The sequence below is a fragment of the Odontesthes bonariensis genome, chromosome 16 (assembly GCF_027942865.1).
Source record: "Odontesthes bonariensis isolate fOdoBon6 chromosome 16, fOdoBon6.hap1, whole genome shotgun sequence".
NCBI lineage: Eukaryota > Metazoa > Chordata > Actinopteri > Atheriniformes > Atherinopsidae > Odontesthes > Odontesthes bonariensis.
In genome coordinates this window covers 4311044-4336485 of record NC_134521.1, presented here as the reverse complement: position 1 = coordinate 4336485, position 25442 = coordinate 4311044, and the positions used below count along the sequence as shown (strand labels likewise).

Here is a 25442-nt window from a genome sequence, read left to right as displayed (position 1 = left end):
TTGCTAGGGAACATAACGATTGCACCCTGGGGGCAATGGAAGAAGGTCCAGATTTACCCTGTTCCAGAGTGATGGGCGTATCATGGTAAAAAGAGAGTGATGAACCCATCATGCTTAGTGCCTACCATACAAGCCTCTGGGGGCAGTGATATGATCTGGGTTTGCTGCAGTTGGTTTAGGTTCAGCAATGTTATATGCCAAAAGAATGAGGTCAGTTAACTACCTGAAAATACTAAATGACCAGGTTATTCCATCAGTGGATATTTTCTTCCCTGATGGCACGGGCATATTCCAAGGGGACAATAACAGGATTCATCGGGTTCAAATTGTGAAAGAGTGATTCAGGGAGCAAGAGACATAATTTTCACACATGGGTTGACCACCACAGAGTCCTGCATAAACTGCATTGAGAATCTTTGGGATGTGCGCAGCGATCCGAATCTCCCATCATCACTACAAGATCTTGGTGAAAAATCAATGCAACTCTGGAACTCTGCAACATTGCAGAAGCTTATCAAAACGATGCCACAGCGAATGCATGCCGTAATTGGAGCTTAAGGAGGTCCCAACGAAATATTAGAGTGTGTGACTTTTTTTTGGCTGGGCAGTGTATAAACTCTATATATTATTTTTCATAGCTACACCCAACCATGACTTTTCAAATTTATACATTGAAGCATTGATGGACGGGGTTGGATAGGATTTGTTTTTCTTATGTGACAGCCCATGTCCACCCCCTCCTACTTTCCTATCTGTGTTTTTCAACTTCTAATAGTTGTGCAACATTACATTTGTGCGAGTTTCGAGTGCTACAAAACGTAAAAATATGCCCATTTCAATGGAAAATATCAGCCTGTAATGTATTTGGAAAACAAATAAACAAAACAAATCAGACAGAAAGCTTGGCTGATCAATCACTCTTGTACTTTATCATTTATCCAGCAGACTCTTGTGGAGGCTTGACATCACCATTATTAACGGTTCAGATAGGAAATCACAATTGATTTTGTTGTGGCTAAGCTGCAGCAGCTCACTTCATCCTCTCTGAATAGCCTTGTGGTATATTAGCCATTACATCAATATTTAGAGACAAAATGTAACAAGTTGACAATAAATAAAAAAGAGACAAGCATTCCTCCCATTTTTCTGATGCTCACGAATTACTGATGAAGACAGATTGTTTCACAAATGCATTTTATGCAAAAGCAGTGACACTAAAGCAGATACAAACAAGGATAATGAATACAAAGGAGCCAAAATGTCTCTAAGAAACCAAGACAGTGTGTTTGTGTTTGTGCTGTCCCACACAAGTGTGGGCGTAGCAGTCAATGAAAGGGCAGACTGCAGATGAAAGAATGAAAGGCTGTACCGGAGTGTTTAAGTAGGTTGTAGAGTGGGTGGTGCTGAGTAAACGGGTCTCCGTCTTGCAAGAGAACCATAAGACAATTCTCTGACAAGAGAAGGCAACTTGTTTTCCTTTTTTTTTTTGTTTTCATAGAGGGAGGTTCAAATTTACAAAAAGGAGCTAGTGTGTGACATTCAAAAAGGTATGACCATATAGTGCGATGGCTACAACATAAGCTTCGTAACTTTGCTGTCGTTTAGAAAAAGTACACTTCACCAAAACATTTTTTCAATTATTCATGCAGAAAAAATCTTAATAAATTTGATATTTTGCTGTAGAAAAAGTGCATCCTCAGCCTCCTTTAGCAGAAATCCCTTCTGGAGGATATCTTGCATAATTCTCCAACAGTTTCTAAACGTTTGCTATCAAGTTCGCTTGGATGTGTGTGTTTAAGGTTTTTCTGAAATGCAGTGGCAATTTCAAACTACCACCCCCACGACAAATAAATGATTTTCAGATCTGAACTTTCACGTTACCATTCCATGAACCTCCATTTCTTGATTTTGAGCCAGTCCATTATGGGCTTGCTCGTGTGCTTATGATCAAACTGCCCAAACCAGAACATATTTTCACCTATATATATATCTATAGTCTGCACCACACATGTCCAGTGTTACTGTGGTCAAAGAACTCAGTCATCCATCTGGAGCACATATTTGCAAGAAGTCTTGTTTTTTATGTTCACCTGCATATTAGTTTTGTTCTGATGTGCCTTTTGGACAGATGTAGCTTTTTTCCTGGCATACCTCCAATGAAAGTCAATAGTGTCCAGTCTTTTTCTGATTGTGGAGGTATTCACTTTGACATAAACTATTGAAGGAGTGTGCAATATTTAAAAAAGCTTCGACCACATGGCAACCCAGAGCTGGAGCAAACAGTGAAATAGGTAAAGAGCTACTTTTGACATCACTAGCTATACCGGAAACCCATGAATGTAGTCAGGAAGCAAGTCCCTGCAGGAACCACATAGTTGCTTTGTTGCGTGATGGTCTGTGCTCTCAGGATATCATTTTGATGCAGGTCCTTAAGTCAGAACTGAATTGGGTAAAAAGGCCTATAAATTGTCTGGCCCTGCTACCTGGACAAATATGCAAAAGGATTTTAAACTGTCATTTCTTATAACTTTGGGGGAATTTAAGTCAATTTTAAAGGCCAGAGACATTAGCTCACTTGGATCCTGCAATTGCCCTAATGTTTAATGCTTTGTGATATCTCCAGGGTATTTTTATGAAATGTGAAACAGCTGTTTATGTGTTTTGTGTATTTGGTCTTGTACTTTTCATCTTTTATGTGTTGGTTTGTTTTCCCCTGCTGTCTTGGCTTGGTCACTCTTGGAAAAGAGGTTTTACTCTCAATGAGGTCTTTTTTTACTGGTTAAATAAAAGATACAATACAATACAATTGTAGAAGTTCCTGCTTCCACAATAGTTCACTATGGTTAATCTGGCCTGGAAATATCACAGGAAAGTTTGAAGCACTTAAACTCTTCTGGTAAGTAAGACGAACCATCTAACTGCTTTAAAGGGGCACTAGGTAGCATTTTCACCTAAAATTATAGCCTTCAGGAGTTTAACAAAGGTTAAACAAGTCAATGGTAAGCGAATGAAGCCTGTCTCGCTCCCAACAGGGGTCTGTATGCTGAAAATCCCATATGTAACTTTGGCAGGAGCGACCCGCTTCTGAAGTGTCGTGATGCGCGAGAAGAGTCGTTTGTGTTTACGGCACTTAGCTAGGTATGCTAGCTGTAGTTGTAGCTATGTGTTCGCTTGCGTTGAAGAGCCAACACCAAGCGTTTCATATTCTGCCTTTCACAGACTGAATATGAAACGTTCGATGTTGGCACTTCCCATCTTTGTGAAATTTCTCCAAGCGTGATCTTGTTCATCTACCATAGTGACCTGCGTTTTAGATCGTGAAGAGTCAGGTGATGATGGTGCTCTAATTCCTCCTGAGTTCGAGACGTAGCCTAGCTTCAGAAATACACGGACTGACCTGATTATAATAAGAATAGCGTTTTGATCCGAACAAGAATTGTTATCTACAAATGAAAATTGATTAATTTGTGATTGTAATCGGAATAGTGTAGAGCTAGTCTGCGTTTATTGCGGCGTGTGTTGGTAGTGCCTGCGCACATCTGTCTAAGATGTAACTTTTGTAAGTGTCTGCTAATACAAAGGAATCACTCCACGAATACACCATGATGAGGGAAGAATCCCATTCAAGATCAGCAACAGTCCATCCATACATCCATACATCCATACATCCATTATCTGCGGCTTGTCCGGGGATCGGGTCGCGGGGACAGCAGCCTGAGCAGAGAAACGACGAGCTGTCCCCGGCCACTTCCTCCAGCAACAGTATTATAGCATATTATCTTGAGTTCTCTCTGCAGAAAATCTCTGATCATAGTATCTTACGTGGGCAGTCTACACTTGTGAATCAGATGACCTAACTGCACTGACTAAATAACACAACGGCAGCATTCGCCACGATGTTTAGTTAGTGGGTGTGTATAATACAAAGGTGGGCATTTTTACGACAGTGTAGAATTTCCGTTTGACCAATAGAGATCGCTATACTGCCGCTAAACTACCTTGTATCCCTTTAACTTGCCTACCACATTAGTCCAGATGGCAGACATACAGTGTTGGTTGTTATTTATTTTGGGAATAGTAGTGCCTGGAGAATCCTGACAGCAATGTGACCAACAGTTCTTAAGAAATTTCACTGTGCAACAAACTGCGGGACAGATGGATGGCTAACAGGCTAACAGACTGGGAAGAATCACCATCCCTTGGCCATGCGGTAACGAGGGCAAAAAGAACAAAGGAAGTGATTCATCTTGAAACTTACCATGTGTGGCTCATATTTGATTGTCGCGTCCTTCAGTTTTTTTTTAAAGTGTTAACTGTTGAGATGAGAAGCAGACCGTGTTGACAACTACAAGTCTGTTAGATCTGAAGACAGAGAGATGTTGAAAAGACCCAAGATCAGCTCTGAGTTTTACTCGCTAAGAAAGTAAATTGGAAATGTCAAGTGTGAGTGAAATCACTTAGAAGCAGTGATGTACATGCCAACAGCCTTCCAATCTGCAGTGTCTAAGGTCTTAAAGGCTGTAAGAGCAAATATACAAGGGGCTAATTTGGTGTTTCTTATTCCCAGTGAAGCTGAAAACGGCAGCATTTGATATTTGTTTTAGAGAAATGCTTAAGATCGGAGGGTGGTGAGCAGCTCTCTTAAAGATGAGTAACAATAAGAGAAAACCATCTGAATCTACGAAAGCTGAATCTGTACAGACGGAACTACTGCCGGGAGTATTTCAGTTGGACAAATATACTGTAGTAGTGTGGTGAAGCACATCATTGTCAAGATGGTTGTAAGGGAAGTGAAGCACATTGATTTGGATGCATTAAGTCATCACATAACAATTCTGGATTCAGCTGAGGTCAGAGGATCTAAAGAAAGTAACTGAATATCGCTGAGATCTGAAACCGTAAAATGCTAAAAAAAAGGTGAATTACTGATGTTTTTACTTTATGCTTCTATTTACAAATTGCCTATTTGTGCACATAGATATTCAGAATTTAAAACATTTTTGAATTGTTTATTTTTCTGCATTCACAAAATCTACTCACGACACACTTTAACCGGTTTCTTTACATTAAAACGATATATCTCATCTTTGAATCTGATCATTTACCGACAGTTTCTTAAAGTTTTTGGACAAGTGAAGTGCTTCTGTATATTGGTATTGTGTCAAGTTATGTGACATGAGCAAATATCTTTTCTTACTGAACAGAGCTGACACTGACTCATAATGTAGCATTCAGCTCAGGAAGCCGGGGGATGGTGATAAAAGATAATACTGTGAAAGACCATTTATTGCTATTTTACACTAGTGTCTGGAAAAAGAAGGTTGGCATAGCAACTCACACAGGTGATGTTTAAAGTTAAGGCTACACCATGTAGCTTTGTCGAGCAAAGTACATGTAAAGTCCTTCAATATTATATAAAAAAGTGCTTTGAAAGAAATACAGTTGGATGTTTTATAATTTTCTAAGTGCTTGTTGCAACACATCCTCAAGATAAACATCTTCATCAGCTTTTATGATGACATTTAAAGCTACAGAACTTGCATCAAAACTCTTGAACCTTCCCAAGGCCACATGCTATGTTCTTTGTCTTGTTTTTTTTTACCCGTACATATATGATACATATACAGGTAAAGGTTGCCAATGTTGTACCATACTACGACAATAGCTCAGAAGGGTGCATGGGTCGCCATTTGCAATTTATGCTGCTGCTACATATCACTACATAATACAGACCACATTCATGATAATGAGGTCCAATGGACGATGACTTTTGAATGAATCTGGATATCTATGTTTTATAGCTCACTCTGTTGTCCTTCATATTTCCATTTTGGCAGGATGACTGCAGCAAGGTGAAATTCCTAAGCAGCAGACATTTGTAATTCAATTTTAGGCTTGTGTAGCACAGCACACATGGAACGAACTCCTGAATAGAATGTTCTAAATTGGAATTCAGTATGGATTTAGCATTAAGCTTTAAAGGCTGTGAACTTATTTAGCTGTGTCCGTATCAGCTGCTTTATTATCAGGGACAGCTCTCTTGGGGTTGGGGGGGGGGGACTTGTTTGGGGCAGTGAGTTGTTCTGTACAATTCACTAAAATCTCTCTCTCTTTTTTTTTTTTTTACAACCACAGACAGCCATGCTTACTGTTTGAGCGGATTTTGAGATAGTAGTCTTATGTAAATACATACATAGTCCTCCAAAGGCTTGTGCATGGTTAAATACATTTACTTTGTTCTTATGAGTGCATTTGCCCCCCGGCATTTTTAAGCAGCATTGTTAGTTATGCTCTGAGTTTCAGGTGGTTTGTATCTTGACTGTTTTATAATTGGTCGGTTGGTGGTGGATGACATACACACTGGCTGGCACTTGTGTCACTTGTGTTTTTTTTCTGTCACAGCTCTGACATACTTCTAATGACAACAAGACGTCTCACTGTGTGGAGTTGTTCCTTTTTTCCCCGCTTTATTTTATGCCTTTTATTTTGTCGCTACTCATATTCATGGTGGCGGCTTACACGAAATAAATTATTTTCTCAATAAAAACAATAATTCTGGATATAACGCTGATGTTTTTATTATTGACTTACAGCCTAATGATATTCATATTTATTGTGTCCTGAGGACAGGTATATAAGAATTAGGAAGTAAACGCTGACAGATTTGAACATGCACTAAAAATCCTCAACTGCAACAGAAATGAAGCAGATGAAAAGCTAACGTTCTTAAGTTGTATTTGTCTCATTAGCTAACCAAAATTAAGCCTGAGTTAAAGCGTTTCCTGGTTTTTGGAGTGAAATCTGCAACTTCACTTCTTCGCCCTCTGCTCAAATCTAGAATTTTCTTAATAATTTTATTATGCACGATACTTATCATTGCGCACAACTACAAAATTTGCACAGAACAGTGAGGTAAACTACAAGACTATTTGTTGGCACTTCGTCCTTATATTGGCTGGGTTTTTTTTTTCTGCCTCAGACAGTGCAATGCTTGCTAAGATGGTTGTCATGAGGAAATAAAGCTAATCTTTGGAAATAAATGAAAACTCTTTTTGACAAGGAAAAATAAGATAATAAATTATCTATGTTTTTACCCACCTGGAAAAAAAAGTTTTTCTTTAGAACCATATTATCAGGTTCTTTGTTCATGTCTTTGTACTCACAAAAACTAAAATGTAGTATGATGATATCTTATAAGCAGGCTACATTGAAGCAACTGGACAGATATACTGTTTCTAACAGGGACAATAACAGATCAAACATTTCTGTTTAACTGGACAACACACTTGAATATTTATTTGAAGTACCGTGTCTTATTCCAGAAGCTCGATATGTGAACCCACACATGTATTGTAACATGTAAATATGTTCTGTTTCTCTAAGATTGATGTTTAAAGACTGAGACGCTAAAATCAATGATGTTTGACAGAGACAGAAAAGCCTGCAGACCTAGTGTAACTACGGACTGATGTGTTTTTCTTACAAAAAAACCCAGAACCAAATGGGTGTGGGGCCTGTAACAATTGATACAGGTTTTTAACACAATACTAGTGAGAAAGACAAGAAGGCAGCCCTGCAACTACTGACTTTATCCTTTTATTCTGCAGGCAGGTAATTAAAAAGTCAAAATGTTACTTTGTCAGAGGCAGAGCTAATCTCTGCAGGAAGTAAAAAAGCTACAATTATGTGACAAAGAAAGTACAACCTCTTTCAGTTATAAGTATTTAGACATCTGTACATAAAAAAAGAAGATGAAGAAGAAGAAAAAAACACCTTGAGATCCAGATCTTAAATCGAACTAAACAAGGCTTCAGATGAACGACAACACGTGGCATATCATGCTGTGTCATTTAAAAAAACAAGACAAAATTCAGAGGCAGTGGGTGAAAAACCCTTAATGCTTCCATAAGAATTAAGTAGCAGCCAGGTGCTGCTAATTAGATGCACTTAATTAATTGCTCATTAACAAATGTGAGCAGAAGTTTGAACAGTTTGCTGGTCTTGAGCATTCAGGTGTATGTTAACACAAAACCAAGAAGGAGAGAGATCTGCGATTATCTACCCGAGTCCTTCCTTTCAGTGAGAAAGATTATTAACAAATGGAAAACATTCAAGACAGCTGTCAATCTTTGATATACCAGTAAGTTCACCTCAAGATCACACCGTGGACGCTCACAGAAACTGCACAAGAACTACATCTCAGACCCCCCCCCCTGCGCAGAATCCATAACATCGCATTAGACAGTTGGGATTTCCTATCTGATCCAATTACTTTAGGAGGAAATTAAGTTTTGGCACCAGAAGCAATAGGAAAAAAAAAAATACATAATTATAAAGACCAGTAAAGGTTTTAGCAAACCAATTAATTTGAAATAACTGTGTAAGAGACTTTATGAAAAGTAAGTTTTTGTGTCTGCTTGACTAGACAAGCAGCTGAACTAAAGGAGGACTGCAGTAAAGAAAATAATAACCATAAATCAAGGTGGCCTGATGGCCACTCTGCTGTCCAACACTGCTGCCAAGACCTGCTCCTCTGAAGCCCATTTTCCTTTTTTTCCAGGCAGACAGTAGAGTTATAGCTGCTGACGGCAGTCATGACTGTTGGAGCTATCACTTCATCACAACAAAAACAAGAGGGAAAGTGCACCTTGGCATCCACACTTATAAAATCTTCTTTTTTTTCAGAAAAATATCATTTGTTTAGTTGTGGCTTGCTGGGTTTTGCACATCAGGGCCTTAAAACATCAACAGGTAGGCTTGACTGTTAGTGACAGCAGTTCAGAGGACGGAAAACGAAGGACAAGATCGGTCAAAAGAGAAACCCAGTTCATGTAAATGAGAAGTTTGGCATCGTCCTGCACTGTCCAAAGGGAACTGATGTTGAAATGATGCTCTGAATTTATCAGCACAGCGGCTTTTTTTAACAGACAACTAATCCTCTACTTAAGACTTTAATAAGTTCCTCTCTTTGCCTCCACCAATGACATAAAAATGTTATTAGCTGCTAGATTTTTGTTTCCCACTTAAAGCTATATTAAAAACTAAATGCATTTGATTTATCTCAGAAGACAAATTACTGTCATGATTATTCAAGTTTATTTTATTAGAAATATGCTACAAAAATGATTATGTCATGAAGACAACAACCTCAGACCAGATGTAATGGGATCAGAGCAGCTGTGATGCAGATGAGCGTCTCAACCACAGTCTCATCATCCCACACAACCCATAAAGTTCTATTTCCTTTCCTTTAAAGCTGAGCTTACAAATTAAGCTTCTAGCTTTATTCACAAATAATCGTCAGACTCTGTCCAACTCTGTCCAAGGTAACAAGCCTGAAAATGTATATCAAATGACCATTTGAGATGGTTTATTCAGGAGCGAGGACCCAGACAAAGGACACAAAATACGTTATAGAGGAAAAACAATCTAGTTTAGTTCCTGGAAAAGATCATACAGAAAGGGACAGCAATTAATTTAACAAGAGGCAAAATCCCAAACTATGCATTTATTTTTTTCCAAGAGATCCGAACAACAATACACGGAACAACAGGAAACCAGGAAATCACCAGAAACAAAATGAAAGAAGGAAACACAACATAAGCACAAAACACAAAGGGAACCACAAAGTGGCTGAACAAAAGATGGACTAAGGAAGACAAGTGAGGATGTAAACAGACAATGACAGTCAGTAAGTAAAACACAGGGGTGCAGTAATGAATAAAACATGTGGAAAAACTAAAGGCAGAAGGCCAAACAAACTGGTGCGTAAGTAAAAAAAATTTAAAAACTGTAAGTCATAAATCACAAACTCAGAATTATGACACTATTTACATACACTGAGCATGCTGGGGCTGTTTTCACGGGAAGAAGACAGTTTTCTAAACTTTACAAGACACCGCAGAGGAAGATCGACAATAATGAAAAGTACGAGCAGATATTTCTTTCCTTACACTAATGATGAGGTGGTACTGCTACTCAAAAAAACACTGTAAACTGGTCATGGACGTGGCAGTCGAACTCCGTTTCACAAAAATATGAAACTGCACAGTTAAATCGAATGTTCATATTTCATGCCCATTTTACAGTTCAATATGAGACTGGGCTGGGAAAGCAAGTGAAGCCATGAGGAGGAAGATGTAATAACAAAAGATGCATAGCCTGAGGTTTTGTGCGACACTCTCAGCTTCTGCTCTTTCGTTTTTTTTCTTACTGAGCTATGATGCCACCGTCCATAGACAGACAGGAACACCATTCAAAGAATTTGAAATCATATTATAAATCACATTTTTCCACATTAGCACATAAAACTATACCAGTTACACTGACACACGCAAATGAATATCTCATAAGTAACAGTGGGATGTGTAAAACTTCCATTCCACTGCATAGCTTGACATACTATACTAGACATACTGAGAAAATATTGAAAAATATCTTTTTTTTTATACGTTGCAATGAAAGCTGTTAGTAACACCATTAGACTTCGATCCCTAAATAAAACTATACCGCTATGAATACATATTATCTCTCTTATATTCAGTTTAACCAAAGTGGTAAAGAGGTTTGATAAAACCAGGGCTACTTACAGATAAACTTCATGCAGAGTAATATTTCAAGCAGATCGTGATAGCTCACCTTGGCTTTGTTAATGGTGCAGTGTAGTGCATTGTTCTCCTGGTCATACTGCAAACTAAATTCCAAGGTTCCCAATGTGGCTGTAAAGACAAAGAGGGTGACAAGAGACAGAAAGAAATCAGTGGGCCTGAACAGGAAAAGTCATGCTGTTCCTGCTATGATATAACATATATATAAGAATATAGCATAATAACACGAAAAAACTTTAATTTGTATTATTTCATCAATAATATTCAGTGCCCACATTCCTTGAATAATGATAATGATGTGTAGGACTGCATCTCTCAAAAGGTCTTGTATGAAAATTAGAGGTGCACAGATCATAAAAATTCTGGATACCAATGTTAAAGATGAAATAGAAAGTTTCTGAATACTGTCTTGGTCATTTATTTTCCCATTGATGCCAGGGAAACAATAAATACTGTATGCTTGTTAAAAAATATATCCTTCTGTCATCACACCACCTTTAAGTGTGCGCATATTCTTTCTTAGAAATTGTGAAGGAAAATTAATTGTTATATGCATTGTATTGAGTGTTACTGTGTATAACCTATAATAACCTCCTGCAAGGATACTACCCTGTCCTGTTTTCTCTCAAATCCTGTTGTACTATGTTGGGCTTGTTAGAATAGATAGAGACTTTAAGGAGGATAGTAGGGAAGAGGGTACTGGGAGCGGTGTCCAGGTAGCCTTGGCTGTAGTTAGGGAGGAAAAGTAGATAAGAACGCTCAACTATATCAAAGGAGCGATGACGCAACAATCTGCATTATAAGTGAATTGTCTTTGTCTCAGTGGTCAGAGCAGCTATGTACTTTGCACTTTGTTGTTCTCTTGCAAGATATTATTAAAAGCATCTTATCTCCTCAGAAGAAAATAACTGACTGTGCGTCTTACTAAAATTTCCACCACAAAATGTAAAAACCCTTCGTTACAACGTGTCATAAGAAGACTTTTCAGTATGTTAAAACGTTACCAACTCACTGACTTTTTCAACATTTTCTTTTAGCCCAACAACAATGAAAGTGAATAAATCGTGACGCTTTCAGGTCAAAGTCAGGGCGACTCCATCCTATTTACCGAGTGCAGTCATCAAGCTGAATATCAGCTGATGTTAGGCTGAATGATCCGTAGCACCTGCCTCAAGACAACAGTTCAAGTGAAATTTAATATAAAATGTCCATGTGGTTTCTTGTTATGTTTTTGGTCACTACATTGTTCTGATTTTCATGATCAGTGTGTGTTTTAACTTTTGGAGGGACTGTGAACTCCTTGATTCATCCAGAATAAGTAAGCACATTTTTCTTGTGTACCAGGCTGCTTTTTGCTTGACTGACTGCTAAGTAGGCTTGCTGCTGGTTTAGTTTCACTGTGTGATAACAGCCCCCATTGAAACTAGTTTCAGCCAAGAGTGGCCAATTTGGCTGTTAATCTGTGGGAGGGGCCTGCACTCCTGCAGACAATTAGCAATTAGTGAAGCAGTACAAAGTAACTCCAGTTGTTGGAAGCGTCAGTCTTCAAACTAAGGCTGTTGAACAAAGGCACTCCACTTTTTCAAGTCCGATCTTCTTCTGGACGGCACCTGCAAGTGCCATCTTTCGACTAACCATGTGCTTCATTTACGTTCTTTCCTCTCGGTCTCGGCGACCACGCAAATGCAGGGTCAGACCCAGAGGCCGGGACCCCACTAAACTTATCCATCCTTCTCTCTCCACTCGTGTTGAGCAAGTGGTAGCAGGGGGGGCTGTGGAACTGCCAGTCTGCTGTGCATAAAGCTGAGTTTATCTCAGGAACACACTTATTGTAAGTTGCTTTGGATAAAAGCAAAATGAATATAATGTAATGTAATGTAATGATCTCCATTTTAGGCTTTATCAAGTTCATGCTTGAGGTTTTCTGTTTCGCTTATATTGCTTCAGCCCGATCCTTGGATTGTCTCAGTAAGTTTGGTTTCCATGCTATCTAAGATGCTGTCTGTAATACACCTTAGCAATTAGCTCTGTCACTATGAATACTCAAAAGTGTGAATACAGTGGGATGTGTAAAGGGGATCTGGCGAGAATCTGGCACATTGTCATTGTTGTCCCCTTCCTTTAAGTAAAATGCCAGTGTTGTGGGCCAGTGCTTCCTGGGTTCTTAACTTGTTTGTCTTTTTTTTTTTTTCAAATTCCCTGCTACATTAGTGCCCTCGGTTTTCTGTTTTTGACTAAAGTCGTCTGTACCTTCGTCCATTTCAATTCAATTCAAAGTTTCAAATTTCTATAGCACATTTAAAACAGCCTCAGCTGACCAAAGTGCTTCACAACAGCAACTGCATCAAGAGAGTCATCAATAAAATCCATACGAATGACTTTCATCACAGATAAAAGTAAAATATGAGATAAAATTAGCAATAAAATAACAATAACAGTAACAATAACAATAAAAGTAGCAAGCCAAGGTGAACTCCCTTTCAGCTATGGAAGGCCAGGGAAAAGAGATGTGTTTTCAGTCCAGATTTGAACTGGCCTAAAGTCTGAGAGGATCTAACAGACAATGGGAGGCTGTTCCTCCCAGCCTCCTGTCTGATCTGTCCAGCAGCTGGGTCTGACTCCCTCAACCCTAGAGCGTAATTATGATGTATACTCATGTTAATAAAGTGGAGCAAAACGTTTTGACAAACATAAGAAATAGTAGTGAAAAAAACCCACATAGCCTAATACAGCATGTGTGCAAACATGATGCTAATGTTATGGCTCTACAGAGCTTCATAGTGATGTCATCAAAATGCGCACCGCAGTGGCTGATGTGTGCGAGTCACCATTATTAATGTTGTCAGTACTGTAACATAAGGAGCTGGGGTTTAAGGTTATTTATCAAACCACTTTTACAGTATGAGCACGTCATGGTAGGGAGGACCTGTGCCTATGCTTTATCAACTTGCTGCAAAGCTATGCAGTAGTATAGGCCTGTACAACACACACAAGGTTTGTACATATTTTAGGGAAATGTCTGTATTACTTAAGGTTCTGTGCTTCTGAAGCAGTAGATTTTTTTTCTTAAATGAGCTCTTTTTAAATCCAGGAGGAGTTTTGTGTAAACACTTCTTTAATAATAAAAGCCTCTGATCTCGAGCATAGTTAAATCAAGTGAACGCAGTGTGTATTTCATGCAGTCAGTTCAGGCAGGAAGATTTTGAAGTCGGTTTGTGAAAATAAATAAGAATACTTTAGCTGAAGGGATGAAGAAACTTTTTTTACTTCCTTTCGTTGTCACCTGATAGACTTTACAATCTTTTGAGCATACTGTATGCAATGACTCATTACTGCATGTAGAAACTGTTACGTCTGGAAACAGCCAACTACCTCTAATTCAATTAAATTCAGGTTTATTCATATTGCGCTAAATAAAAAACAAATGTTATCTCAAGGCACTTCAGAAACTATATCTAAACTTGGTGCTTACAAGCATCTCTTCAACAATTGTATATAATTTAGTGGAAGAGTTTGATTCACTCCTTCAAATATCAATTGTGAATATATCACACAAAATACTTTTTGTGTTAGTGGGTTCTCTGAGAGTCTGTCCAAGTTACTAATTAATGACCATTGATTTTTATCTTGAACATAATTGAAAAAAATGCTACCCTCCTGGTAAAACACTGCCCCTTTGTGGTGGTTACTTTTGAAGACCAAAGCCACAAAATCAACCTTTAATGAAAAACTTGTAAATTGAATTCTGACTTCAACTTTTCAAACCTATAGGGCAAAACGTGACACTGACTCTGCACCTTGGTGTGATCCAGACATGTGGGTCTGTTTCACACTTTGACATGACACTGAGTTGATTAAACAAGCTAAATATTTCGTTCAGTTTTATCATTAGCTGTCCATTTAGTCTAAATCAGCTTTTTAGATTAAGAAGAAATCCTGTTCAATTCTAATGATTTCAGGTGATTTTACAATTGAAAGTGACAGTTTTTTGTTTGTTCGTTTGGAGCAATAGCACATCAGCAGTTACTCAAGCAGTAACTTTTTCCTTCTTAGACCCATGCTCTAAACTAAAACAAAAAAAACAACATTAAGATTTTGCTTGATATGGATACAAGCAGTTAACTTCTCAAGTTACACTGAAAAGCACTGGCACTTGTTACCATCAACACCCCCTCAATGTTTGATTTCTTCTGAAAACCTGTGACTTTTGAACAGACTTTGAAAAGATTTTCTTGGAAAAGGATTAAACAGATTTTTACTTTTTACAAGTGAGGGAGAGGAGATCTCCTTATCATCAACTCAGCTGATAAATTGTCTTTTCAACCACTGGGGCACACGAATCCTCGTCAACGTTACTTCGTTGTTGGATAGTTGGAAAGTTTACTTAACATTAAATCGAACCACTTTTGGATCCAAGTTTGCATTTGTGATTAAAGTAGTTCTGAATCCAGTGAAATGCAGGGATCAATGCTGTGTTAAAGAAAGCTGAGCTCATCAACAACACGCACACACACACAAATGTGTGCGCACAAACAAACAAAACGATGGTCTTATGTAGTTTGATTTCCAGTGAGTAGCCTCTGTTTCCTGCTTGGTACAAAATCACCCACTGATGCTTCACAGTGTATCCACAATGTCCTGTAAAATACTGTAAGATGCTACAGGTGAAACGCATTTCCATGTCATTGCAATGTGTTGGATACAAATTATCAAGGGTTGCAATGCTAACTCAGCCACAGTCGTCTCCTAAACAAACAGTGAGTGAATGGAAACAAGGAAGTAAAAAGATGGCAGCGTGTCAGTGCTTAGAATTCTGATATCACGTTTACTGGTCTGTGACTTCCCTCCACCTCAGCTCTCCATGGAGGACTGAAACTTCCAACAATCATCCAAAAAAAATACAAACACAAATAAATGACTCGATGAATGAATTACCAATCGATACTACGTAAATAAAGCAAAATATTTATTTGTGCAAAAATTCATTTATATTATCAGTAATAAAGTTAGAACTCTGCTTGTCATTTTTAATTATCTTTAACTTATGTTAATAAGTGTCAATAATAGTTATTTACTTTGCAATTTTATTCAAATTGATTGAATCTTTTCTTATAATTTTTTTTGCTATATAACTTTTGTTCCTGAATTTATTTGCGTATTACCTTTTTGGTCTCCTTCATTTAATCATGTATTTACTCTGCATTCTATTGAACTCTGATTGAATTGCAACATATTTTCAGTCTTCCATATATATGTTAAATAATTATTTATTATTTAAAATTTATTGTTGTTTGCTTATAAATACTCATAAATAATGTCTGCAGCGTTTGCTGTTGGCCTATGCATGTTCAAACGGAAAAATGAGAGTCAGGAAGAGGATTTTTAATTGTAAAAACATCTTCTAGCCCAAAGGATTCCATTTGAACCCAACCCAAGATGTTTTGATTTTCAGAAATAAGAGGGTAAAAACGTTTTATTGTAACATGACCCGCATTTCTAAGTTGACCAGCAAAATTGATGGTGATGGTGATGGTTGTGTTGCAGAAAGAATGCGATTGAGACCTTATCGTGACCTTTTTCTGTTTCTAACCAAGTAATGTTATTGCCTCAATCCAACCACGACATTTTTTAATAAATTGTTGTTGTGTTATTGAGAGAATGTGTCGTTCCCGATCTCAAGGCACAAAAAGGATCATTGTTGAAAACACAGCATCAATTGAGCCATCCATCCATCCATCCATCCATCCATCCATCCATCCATCCAACATCCATCCTTCCCTTCTCCTTCTTCCTTTTGAGGACTTTATGGCTTCATAAACCCAAGACTTGAGGTCTGCTCTGATGTGGTGATGTAATTATTGTAATATTCACTAACGATGTTGTCATTTAAATGTTTTAATGTCCAAGAATGCTCTGATAGCTCAGAATGTGATGCAGGTGCAGGTCATATGTCTGCATTATAGTGTCATTTTTTAAAAATTGCCTATTGTACCTTGCAAAGTCGTAACACTACTCCACATGTGGAAGAATCCTCAAGATTCTGTTTCAGAAAACAAACAGAGCTTTTTATAGAGTTTCTTTTCAGGCCTGTTTATTCTGCCGTGAACTCCTCCACAACACTAATGCCTGATTTTCAGGCTGTGTTTGTCTGTGTTCGGGGCAACAGCAGGATTCTATTAGGTAGCATGTGAGGGTGCCGTTTGTAACAGTACTTTGCACTGCAGATGCATGAGCCATCTGGGTAGCTGTGGGGTACAACTCAGCAAGATGCAACAGTGTTGTGAACTCTACAGGATAATAACAAAGCCGAGTCATTTTTGCTTCTGTGGAGTCATATTCCAGTCTTGCTGTGCAGCCTGATTTCTGTGACTCACAAGAAAAGGTGAGAGCCGCCTGGTGCAATTCAGTTCTCAGCTGCTCAACAGTATGGAAAGCAATTATTATCCAATTTATCTGAAAATAATTGACTCTAAAACTGACAGCAAAGGAACATAATTATTTCCGGCCAGGTCTTTTTTTTTTCATGTGACGAGTCTCTTTGAAATAAATTTGACTTTAAATTTCTGCCTGCCTGTGCGCTGATTCCTTTCTTTTTAGGACAGAATCAAGTGAGACCATCAACGTAATAATCTAGAACAGGGGTTCCCAAACTTTTCCATGCCAAGGCCCCCCAAACAGTGTTAGCTTCTGACCCCCTTTGCAAACCACAGACAATGCTACAAAATATGTAAAGAAACATCAACTTTTAGAATGTATTTTCTTTCTTTTCTTCACGGACAGCAGCTCGCTGTGTGAATGCAGCCTGACCAAATGCTCTTCTTTACGTCTGAAGAAGTCAACCGTTTTTCCGGACTCTGACGGATGTTTTTGTATCAAGTGACGCTGAAGTTTCGAAGGTTTTGAACACTCATGTGAGAGGGTCTCCAGACAGAGGACGCATTTCGGGCAATCGTGGCCATTTTTCTGTACGGCTGTAAAGCCAAACTTAATGTCTGCTGCATCATACTTTCTGATTTTAGTCGGCCAGTTCTTTCAGTCTCTTCCAAGTCAAAAATCTGTCCATTTTGGCTAAGCTAGCTACACGCTAGCTTGAGGAGCAGCGCAGCTTCAGAACAGGCGCAAACCGCCAGGCCTACGATGTTTTGACTGGCAGCCAATCAGAAAGACAAGCATGGCAAATAACATTTCGATATGATATATTATTATAAATTGTATTTTACAATACTGATTAAAAAAATGTGACAATTTTTTATAATGATGTTTAAAAAAAATTGAATTCTATTTTTTTTCTTTTTTTATATTTTTCTTATCTTCACTCCAATTTTCTGAGGCCCCCCCAGCGCCCCCCTGGCGGCCCCCACTTTGAAAACCACTGATCCAGAAATATTCTCCGTGTGACACAGTGTCTCTAACTTTGTAGGATAAATGAGATGTTGTAAAACTGAGAAACAGGAGAAGATCCAACAGAGGAGACAGGAGTCTTGAAAGCAGGAGCTTCAGGTGATGGGATTGTTTGTCAGAAAGTGAAGGATGACAAGTACTCAGACGTCATCACTTCTTCAGCAAAAATCTGCTGCTCTTGCTGTGTGTTATGATTTATGATTTTTACTTAAAGCACTGTTTTGAATCACACAACTCTTTATCTTCAACAGTGGACTGAGGCTTTGGACTGACATGGGTGCACAAAGAGGGAACGCTTTCATATGTGCCTTTGTTAACCTGTCTGCATTAGTGCTCTACCGTTACTGTTTGTATTAACTTTTGCGATAGCTTTTATTGAAAGAAAAATTGTTTGAAAAATGGTCATAAAAGTACAGTCTCCCTCTGATGAGGTGACAAGGTCTCAGTGGGGGTACTTTACATACCGAATGTTTGTAAAGCTATAAGGAAAAACATATCTGATATAAAATGGTTCACTCCTTCTGAAAGCTCCATTTCTCCCATCAGCATCCATTAACCTTTGAACACACTCTAAGTAATAGCAGCCATTGCAGAGAGTGAGTATGTGGGCAAATCTCAAGGCACATTAACCTGAACAACTTCAGTCAAACCCTTGGCTCATAGCAACAACAAAAAAAAAACATTCAGCAGACAATACAGAGATAAATAGTTCTGAGTCCCACATGGCTCCACAAGATCTGTGACATTTTTCAAATCTGATTTCAAAGCTGGGAGGGCCGTGGAAAAACTGGTGAAATGAGCAAACGGCCTCTGGCCTCCAGCACAGTGAAGGAAAACATGAAAGCGCTTAATTTTAGTGTAACAGTTCTCCCAAAAAGCCCAGTCGGCTCAGACTGGCCAGCACCACTGACTGAATCCGACGGTCAGATTCAGATTTACTTTGTCATTTCTCTGGGGATTGCTTACACAGAAAGAAATGAAAGAGTTTCTCATCAGCATAGTGTAGTTCAATAAAACACCACACAAAAATAAGAATACTAAAGATTACCATAAACTACTATAAAAACTAGTTTTGTTTCTATGAATAATTCTATATAGAAAACATTCAAACACAAGCAATCAACCTCTAAAGCTGAGCCAAAAGCAATCACCCAAAACAACAACAGTGCAGCAAATATAGTAAAACATCTGTCTGTCGTTAAAAGAAAAAATCTTCTCACATTAATTACTGAGTCTATACATTTTTTTATATTAGTCATTGTGGTGTCATAAGTTAGTTTCTACTGTGGACTTGTGGTCATTTTAATACAATTATAGACAATTATAAAATAAGATAGATATTGGGACTTAAAGATAATTGTTTGTGTTCAATTATAACTCTCCAGCTCCAACTTCTACTTGAAATAAGGTCACTTCTGGCTCCAGAAAGACCAAGACAGTGAAACTCAAAATGCTGAAATAACAGCTTCGAAACACCACTTTGAAAGCCAAAGAGTGACATCACAATGACTTTGTCCGTTTTCACTCATAGTCTATGACTATGAAAAATACATAAAATACATAAACATTATTGATATTTGTCATTTTTCAAGAAAGTACAAACTCTAAGATATGAAAACCTCTATCTATATCTTAAACTATAGTTGTGCAAAGTCTATTGTTAACATTTAAACATTAAAAATGATTTCATGGGAACTTTAACAGTCTCTCATTTGCATTCGATGTGACAACACAGCCAAGCTGCACTTGTCAAAATATTTCTATGTGCGACTCTGTGTGTGTGCGTGTGAGTGTGTGCATAGTGTTAATAGAGCTGATGAGGCAGACGTAACTGACAGGAACAGGAGGATTTTTGATTTATGACTGTCGTCAAAGTGTCCACAGTGATGCTCTGTTAAGTGGCACACCACAGTAGCTCTATTAATTCCCTTCAGGCGGGACTGCAGAGGCTCTCAGTGACACTGACCTCCCATTCCAGGGCCAAGTTCAGGGTAAACAGCAAGGCTGCCGTATTCTACAAGCAAACATTAACTTTCTCTTTGCAGAAACACATATCCAAAGCTCTTACACGGGGAAATATTATGAAAAAAATCATCGCTGTTCTGTTCTTGAGAACATCAATTTTGGTGTCTGAAGTCACAAGTAAGTGAACAAAAAAAAAACTAAATCAAAACCCGTGGCATTTTTTTTTTAGTGCCCCTTTGTTTGAAAGTTCCTCATTCAACAAGCCATTCTGATTTTTATTTCAAAATTACACTACTTCTTAAATTCACTTTGCCTCCTCTGCTCAGTCTCAGTTGGTTTGCATCCACCTTGCCAGACTGAAAATGTTCTGTTGTCAGCTGGACTGAGGAGCATGCATCTTACATCTACTCCCAGCGTCAGAATTATTAGAATAAATTATATTTTCCGGGCCATGTTCCAGCAAGAGTTAGCTAAAGCCTGTGTATGTGCAGCAACAACTTATTATCTGAGTGTTTTCACAACTTGGTCAAGTTCAAGGGGGGCTGCTAACCTCACCAGAAGGGTGGGTGTTGCCAGAGTTAAGCACTTGCTCACTCTTGGCACCTCCAATGAGACTGTTCTCAGATTGGTGTTGAAACAGGGGTCAGAGAACTGTCACTGTGCTTAAACCTACAGGTATCGATATGACCTCAGAAAATTGTGTCAAATTGTTAAAAAAAAAAAAGAAGGACATTAATATCTCACTTTAAAATGACAAAGAGGACATTTCTTTGATAGCAGATGAGCAAATAATTTTTTGAATGTATTTTTTTTCATTTGAATTTGCTTCACAGGAAGCAAATGAAGATCAAACCAGTTGTTACGTAGTGGGCGGGGGCTCTCTTAGGTATATAGGGCACCATTAGCAAAGATTTTATAAATTGAGTAGAGAGTAATGTATGTTGGGAAAGTATGTCAAACACTTTTTTGATTCACACACATCAATATTCTAAAAAAGAAGAGAAATATAACCAAACATGGAACTTATAGATGTATGACTAGCTCTAAATTTAATATATATATAACACTAAACACAAGTCAAGACATATTGCCTTCTGTATTTTACCAAATTTCTTCACCCAACATGTAGGTATATCTGCCTGCAATAGGTTTATTATTTTTAAAGACACAGTACAAAGAAACAATCTCTGCCGTTAACAGTATTTTATGTCTGTTAAGGCTTTTCCAGAAAATAAGTTTGGTTACCAGCTCAAAAGGTCTCTCCACTGAAGTCTTTCCCCTCTACACATTCACCCTAATTTTTCTCAGAAAAGAAAGAAAGCTTTGACACGTTTGTTTGTGTGACTCCTATGAGGAAAATATGCAGATGAGTGGAAGCCTTCATACACACACACACACAACACGCACATAGCTTAACCTCTCTCATGATGTAGGGCATTTTTTATTTAAATATTGAGTTCTACATAGTGATTCAATTTGTATGCACCTCATTTAAAATACATGGGCAGAAAGACCAGCCATCCATCCATTTTCAATACCCGCTTAATCCAATTCAGGGTCGCAGAGGGGCTAGACTATCCCAGCTGCCACTAGGTACATCCTGGACAGGTCACTAGTCTATCACTGGGTCACAGGAAGTACGCTCCTCTCATGTTCAGTATAAAATATATTCTCCTGGAAGCTTATTCTTCCTTCAGTGTCTGCTGGCGATCGAGTCTCTCTAAAACTAAAATCTTCCACCAGCTCTCTTTAAGGATTTCTCAATATTTTTCTCACTAATTGTCCAACTTTTTCTCCATCCATGTATTATAAAATTTAGTCTTAACATTGTAGCACCCAAGCATATGAATAATCATTGAAAAAAAATCCTTTTGGCTCTTCTTGCATTTTTTTTGGGTGGGAATAAACCAATATTTTTGGAATTTTTGGAATTGGGCTATTTTTGATCATTTAAGGCAATGTTGCATATTTACTGTGGGCTTTCCTGATTAATTTTGTTCACAAAACCAAGTCATTCTCTGCAGATCGTTTGGCAAAAAAGGTAAAGTGAAAGTTCACCAGTAACTGCTGCTACCACAATAAAATGTATATAATAAACCTTTATTGAACATTCTTAATACAAAGTGCGGAACGCAACCATCATAAACTTTCCATTCAACAACAAATCAAACAGATTTCACAGATCTTTGTTGTGAAAAAGTGAAGCACATATTAAATGCAAAAAATTTAATGTAAATAAAAAATGTGCACATGAAGCTGATAAAAAAATGCAAAAAAATAATCAGAATAATACAATTTGGAGACCTGACCTCCCATTACCGCTGTGAAAGGTGGACAAAGCAGACCAAACGAGACCAGAACCAACTAGAACAGACCACCGCAAAGCAGAGTGTAATTCACTGAGCCAAGAAAATAATTGCTGTGACAACTGTCTGCACATAGAATGTAATGTAAATGTAACACACCTGAAATATTGGCTAAAGCCAAGTATGTGTTGATATGTTTTGGTGCACTAATATATGTTTTAAACAAGAATTTTAATAAGCATCTAATGTAATGTATTATATTTCTAACATTGTGGACAACTTGTTATATGAACTTTTCTTTTGTTGACGGAGTATTATAGCTTCGGTTGACAGGGTAACCAGGTTGTCATGGGAACGGGGAGAGGAGGCGCGAGGGGATTGTTAACGGAAGAGACATTTTTCGATACGGAGTTGGAAAAGAGTTTAATTAGTTATTTTTAAGTCAACATGTCAACTACAGACGTTTAGGAGAAAGAGCAGTTCGACACACCGTCCTTCTGTGTCCGTTTGGTTTCAGTTCTTGAGTTATGTTTCGTTTGAGAAGTTTAGTTTACTTTCTACCGTTTGACAGTTGGATACTTTCTACCGTTGGACACGGACAGTTGGATAATGCTATCTAACGAACGGCCAACAACTGAGACTCCGCTAGCCTGTTAAGACCGGGTCGCGGTGTTAAGACCAACAGAGGAGGCTACTTCGTGTCAGAAAACCGTTGCCTTGGATGGTCATGGAGTCGGTACTCGGGTGACATCGGTGGATGTTGCGTTTGTGGATACGAGTGTGGATTACATGTCGGCTGTCTGTGAGTAAGCGCTTCAGGTCAATAGACGGTATGAGCGCCATTGCGCCATCAGGGTACCCACAATAACTTTGCTTAACCCCGGCCGGGTATTTTTCTTTTTCTTGTTTGTGTATTGTTTTGTCAGTGTCCTGCATTTCTTGCCATTGTGTTTGGGCTCAACTATGGGCTCAAATAAATGGTTATTAGTTTAATATAACTTACGTAATGTTTCACTCTGTTTTATTTCTGTGTGATTGATCAGCTAAAATATGAGCAGTGTGTGTTAAATGAATCTCTGAGGTGTAATTCAGAGTGGGGGCTCGAGAGCACAACCTTAGAAAGCACAGCAGTCACCAGTAAACATTTCTACTGTTTACCCCAGGCCTCTGGTAAAGTGAGTAATCATCTCTAGACCGTTAATAGCTGAACGCCATAAAATGCTGATGAGCAGGTTGGTTACATAAAAAAATATTACACATGAATGTAAATAATGTATGTAAATTTAAAAAATCAAATAATGTAATGTAAATAAAAATATAAATAAAAATATAATGTAAATCAATAAAAAGCTTGTTGCATATCTGCAACTGTGGGTGCTACAAGGTTAAAAGACTAAGTCATCCATTTCATGGAGTCAGATTAATTATTTTGGATCTTTATATCAACTGCATGAGCAATTTTATGAAAATAAGAGACGCTGCTTGAGCATCACCATATCAAAGAGCATCCAAAATGTTGCCAGGCCTTGATATTCTGGTGATGAAAATCAGAAACCAGTAAGGTTTACGCACACCTATGATGTACCTTAGAGTAGAGTTTGTGCAGTGAAGCATCAGCCTCAACAAAAACAGACACCATTAGCAAACATCATTCTTGAATGCTCATCTATGAGCAGGCAACAGATCATCTTAAGGCTACCAGAGGGAAGAAAGGTTGGAGGATTTTCACGAGATCTGAGTTTGACTTGCAGCCACGATTTGTTTCACTCCCTTGTTCTTATTACTTTCAGTTTTGCTTGTCGTATGGTTTCTTATACAGGCAATTTCTATTTTAGGTTTAGGCACTAAAACAGCTTGGTTAGATTTAGTATATGAGTGCGGTTGAGTTCAAAATATTCTGGTTCATAACATCAAAGCAGTGAGTCACAAAAGGTCTCACAACTTTATTCCATGCATTAAAATGTGATGCTAAAGACCTCTCTGCATTCATTTGTGATGCCAGTATGATCGGACAAATGTTACTCAATGTAACCAAAGTAATAAAAGCCAAAATAGGTACATTACTCAGTCAGAAAGCACAAGCGTTTTCATCGTAGCTTGCTCATGTGTTGCCCATCCATCAATCAATTCTCTACCGCTTATCCAGATCCTGGTCACAATCTAAGTTACCTTGCTGTCCCTGTCCATCTCCTCCACCTTCCAAGTAGAAACAGATCTATTCCCCTGTTTGATGAAAAACACCAGCTTCTATTAAACTGCACACTCATTCACTATATATAGACCTTTATAGTGAATGATATAGACCTGAAACTTTTCATTTACTATATAACTACTTCGTTATATAACACTATAACCTTGTCATGTGAAACATCAGAAAAAGTGTATAGAAGCGGAACACTGAATTGGTCGACATGGACAATGCATAGCAGCCTGGAGCCACCAGGTACAAAGTTGACAGAGTGTGCTAATGCTAGCTAGTGCTAGCTACTGTTCACAGCACTTTATTGTCATCTTCTTACATGCTGAAAATATCTTGTGAGCAAATGAACTCCTCAGATGTCTTAACTGTGGCTAGTGTCTTTTTCTGCCTGAGACACAAGACTTGAAGAAAATTATTAGTAATAATGTACAGGAACCATATTTGAAACCTAAGTTGTTCAAACTGTAAATTTTTTTAAGGTAAAGTTGTAACGCAGCTCGCGTTTGATATATTTGCATGAGAGTTAGAACAATGTAGCCATTATGGTTCAAAATACAATTTACCAACCGTTGTTCTGTTTTAAACATATTCATTTACTTGTTGTGGGTAATATTAATTCATTATTATTATTTTTATTATTATTACTATTATTACTATTAGTAGTAGTAGTAATATTATTATTATTATTATTATTATTATTAGATAGCTGTAGCTAGTGCACACAGATTTGTTTCATGATTGTTTGGCCTGCTGTAACCACATCTTTGTGGGGCTCGAGCTTGAACATTTATTTAGTATATGACTCTCTGTCAGTTCCCGTAAGTTCATTTCAGCCAATAGTATCCACTCTCTCAGACAGAAACCACAGCTTGTAAACGTAAGTGAGGGTGGGACATTTCAATCGCCAATCCCACTACAGCAGACTGAATGCATTTTAGCTTGTATAGCGCGCCCATTGGTGAG

General features: G+C 38.0%; 1 protein-coding gene across 1 annotated transcript in view; it reads right to left on the bottom strand.

Moving 5' to 3' along the window:
• doc2b (double C2-like domains, beta) overlaps positions 1–25442 on the bottom strand; it is a 197026-nt gene that overhangs the window by 100248 nt on the left and 71336 nt on the right. Inside the window, exon 2 of the mRNA XM_075487428.1 lies at positions 10639–10718. Coding sequence (XP_075343543.1) covers positions 10639–10718 — 80 coding nt within the window. The remainder of the gene's footprint in view (positions 1–10638; positions 10719–25442) is intronic.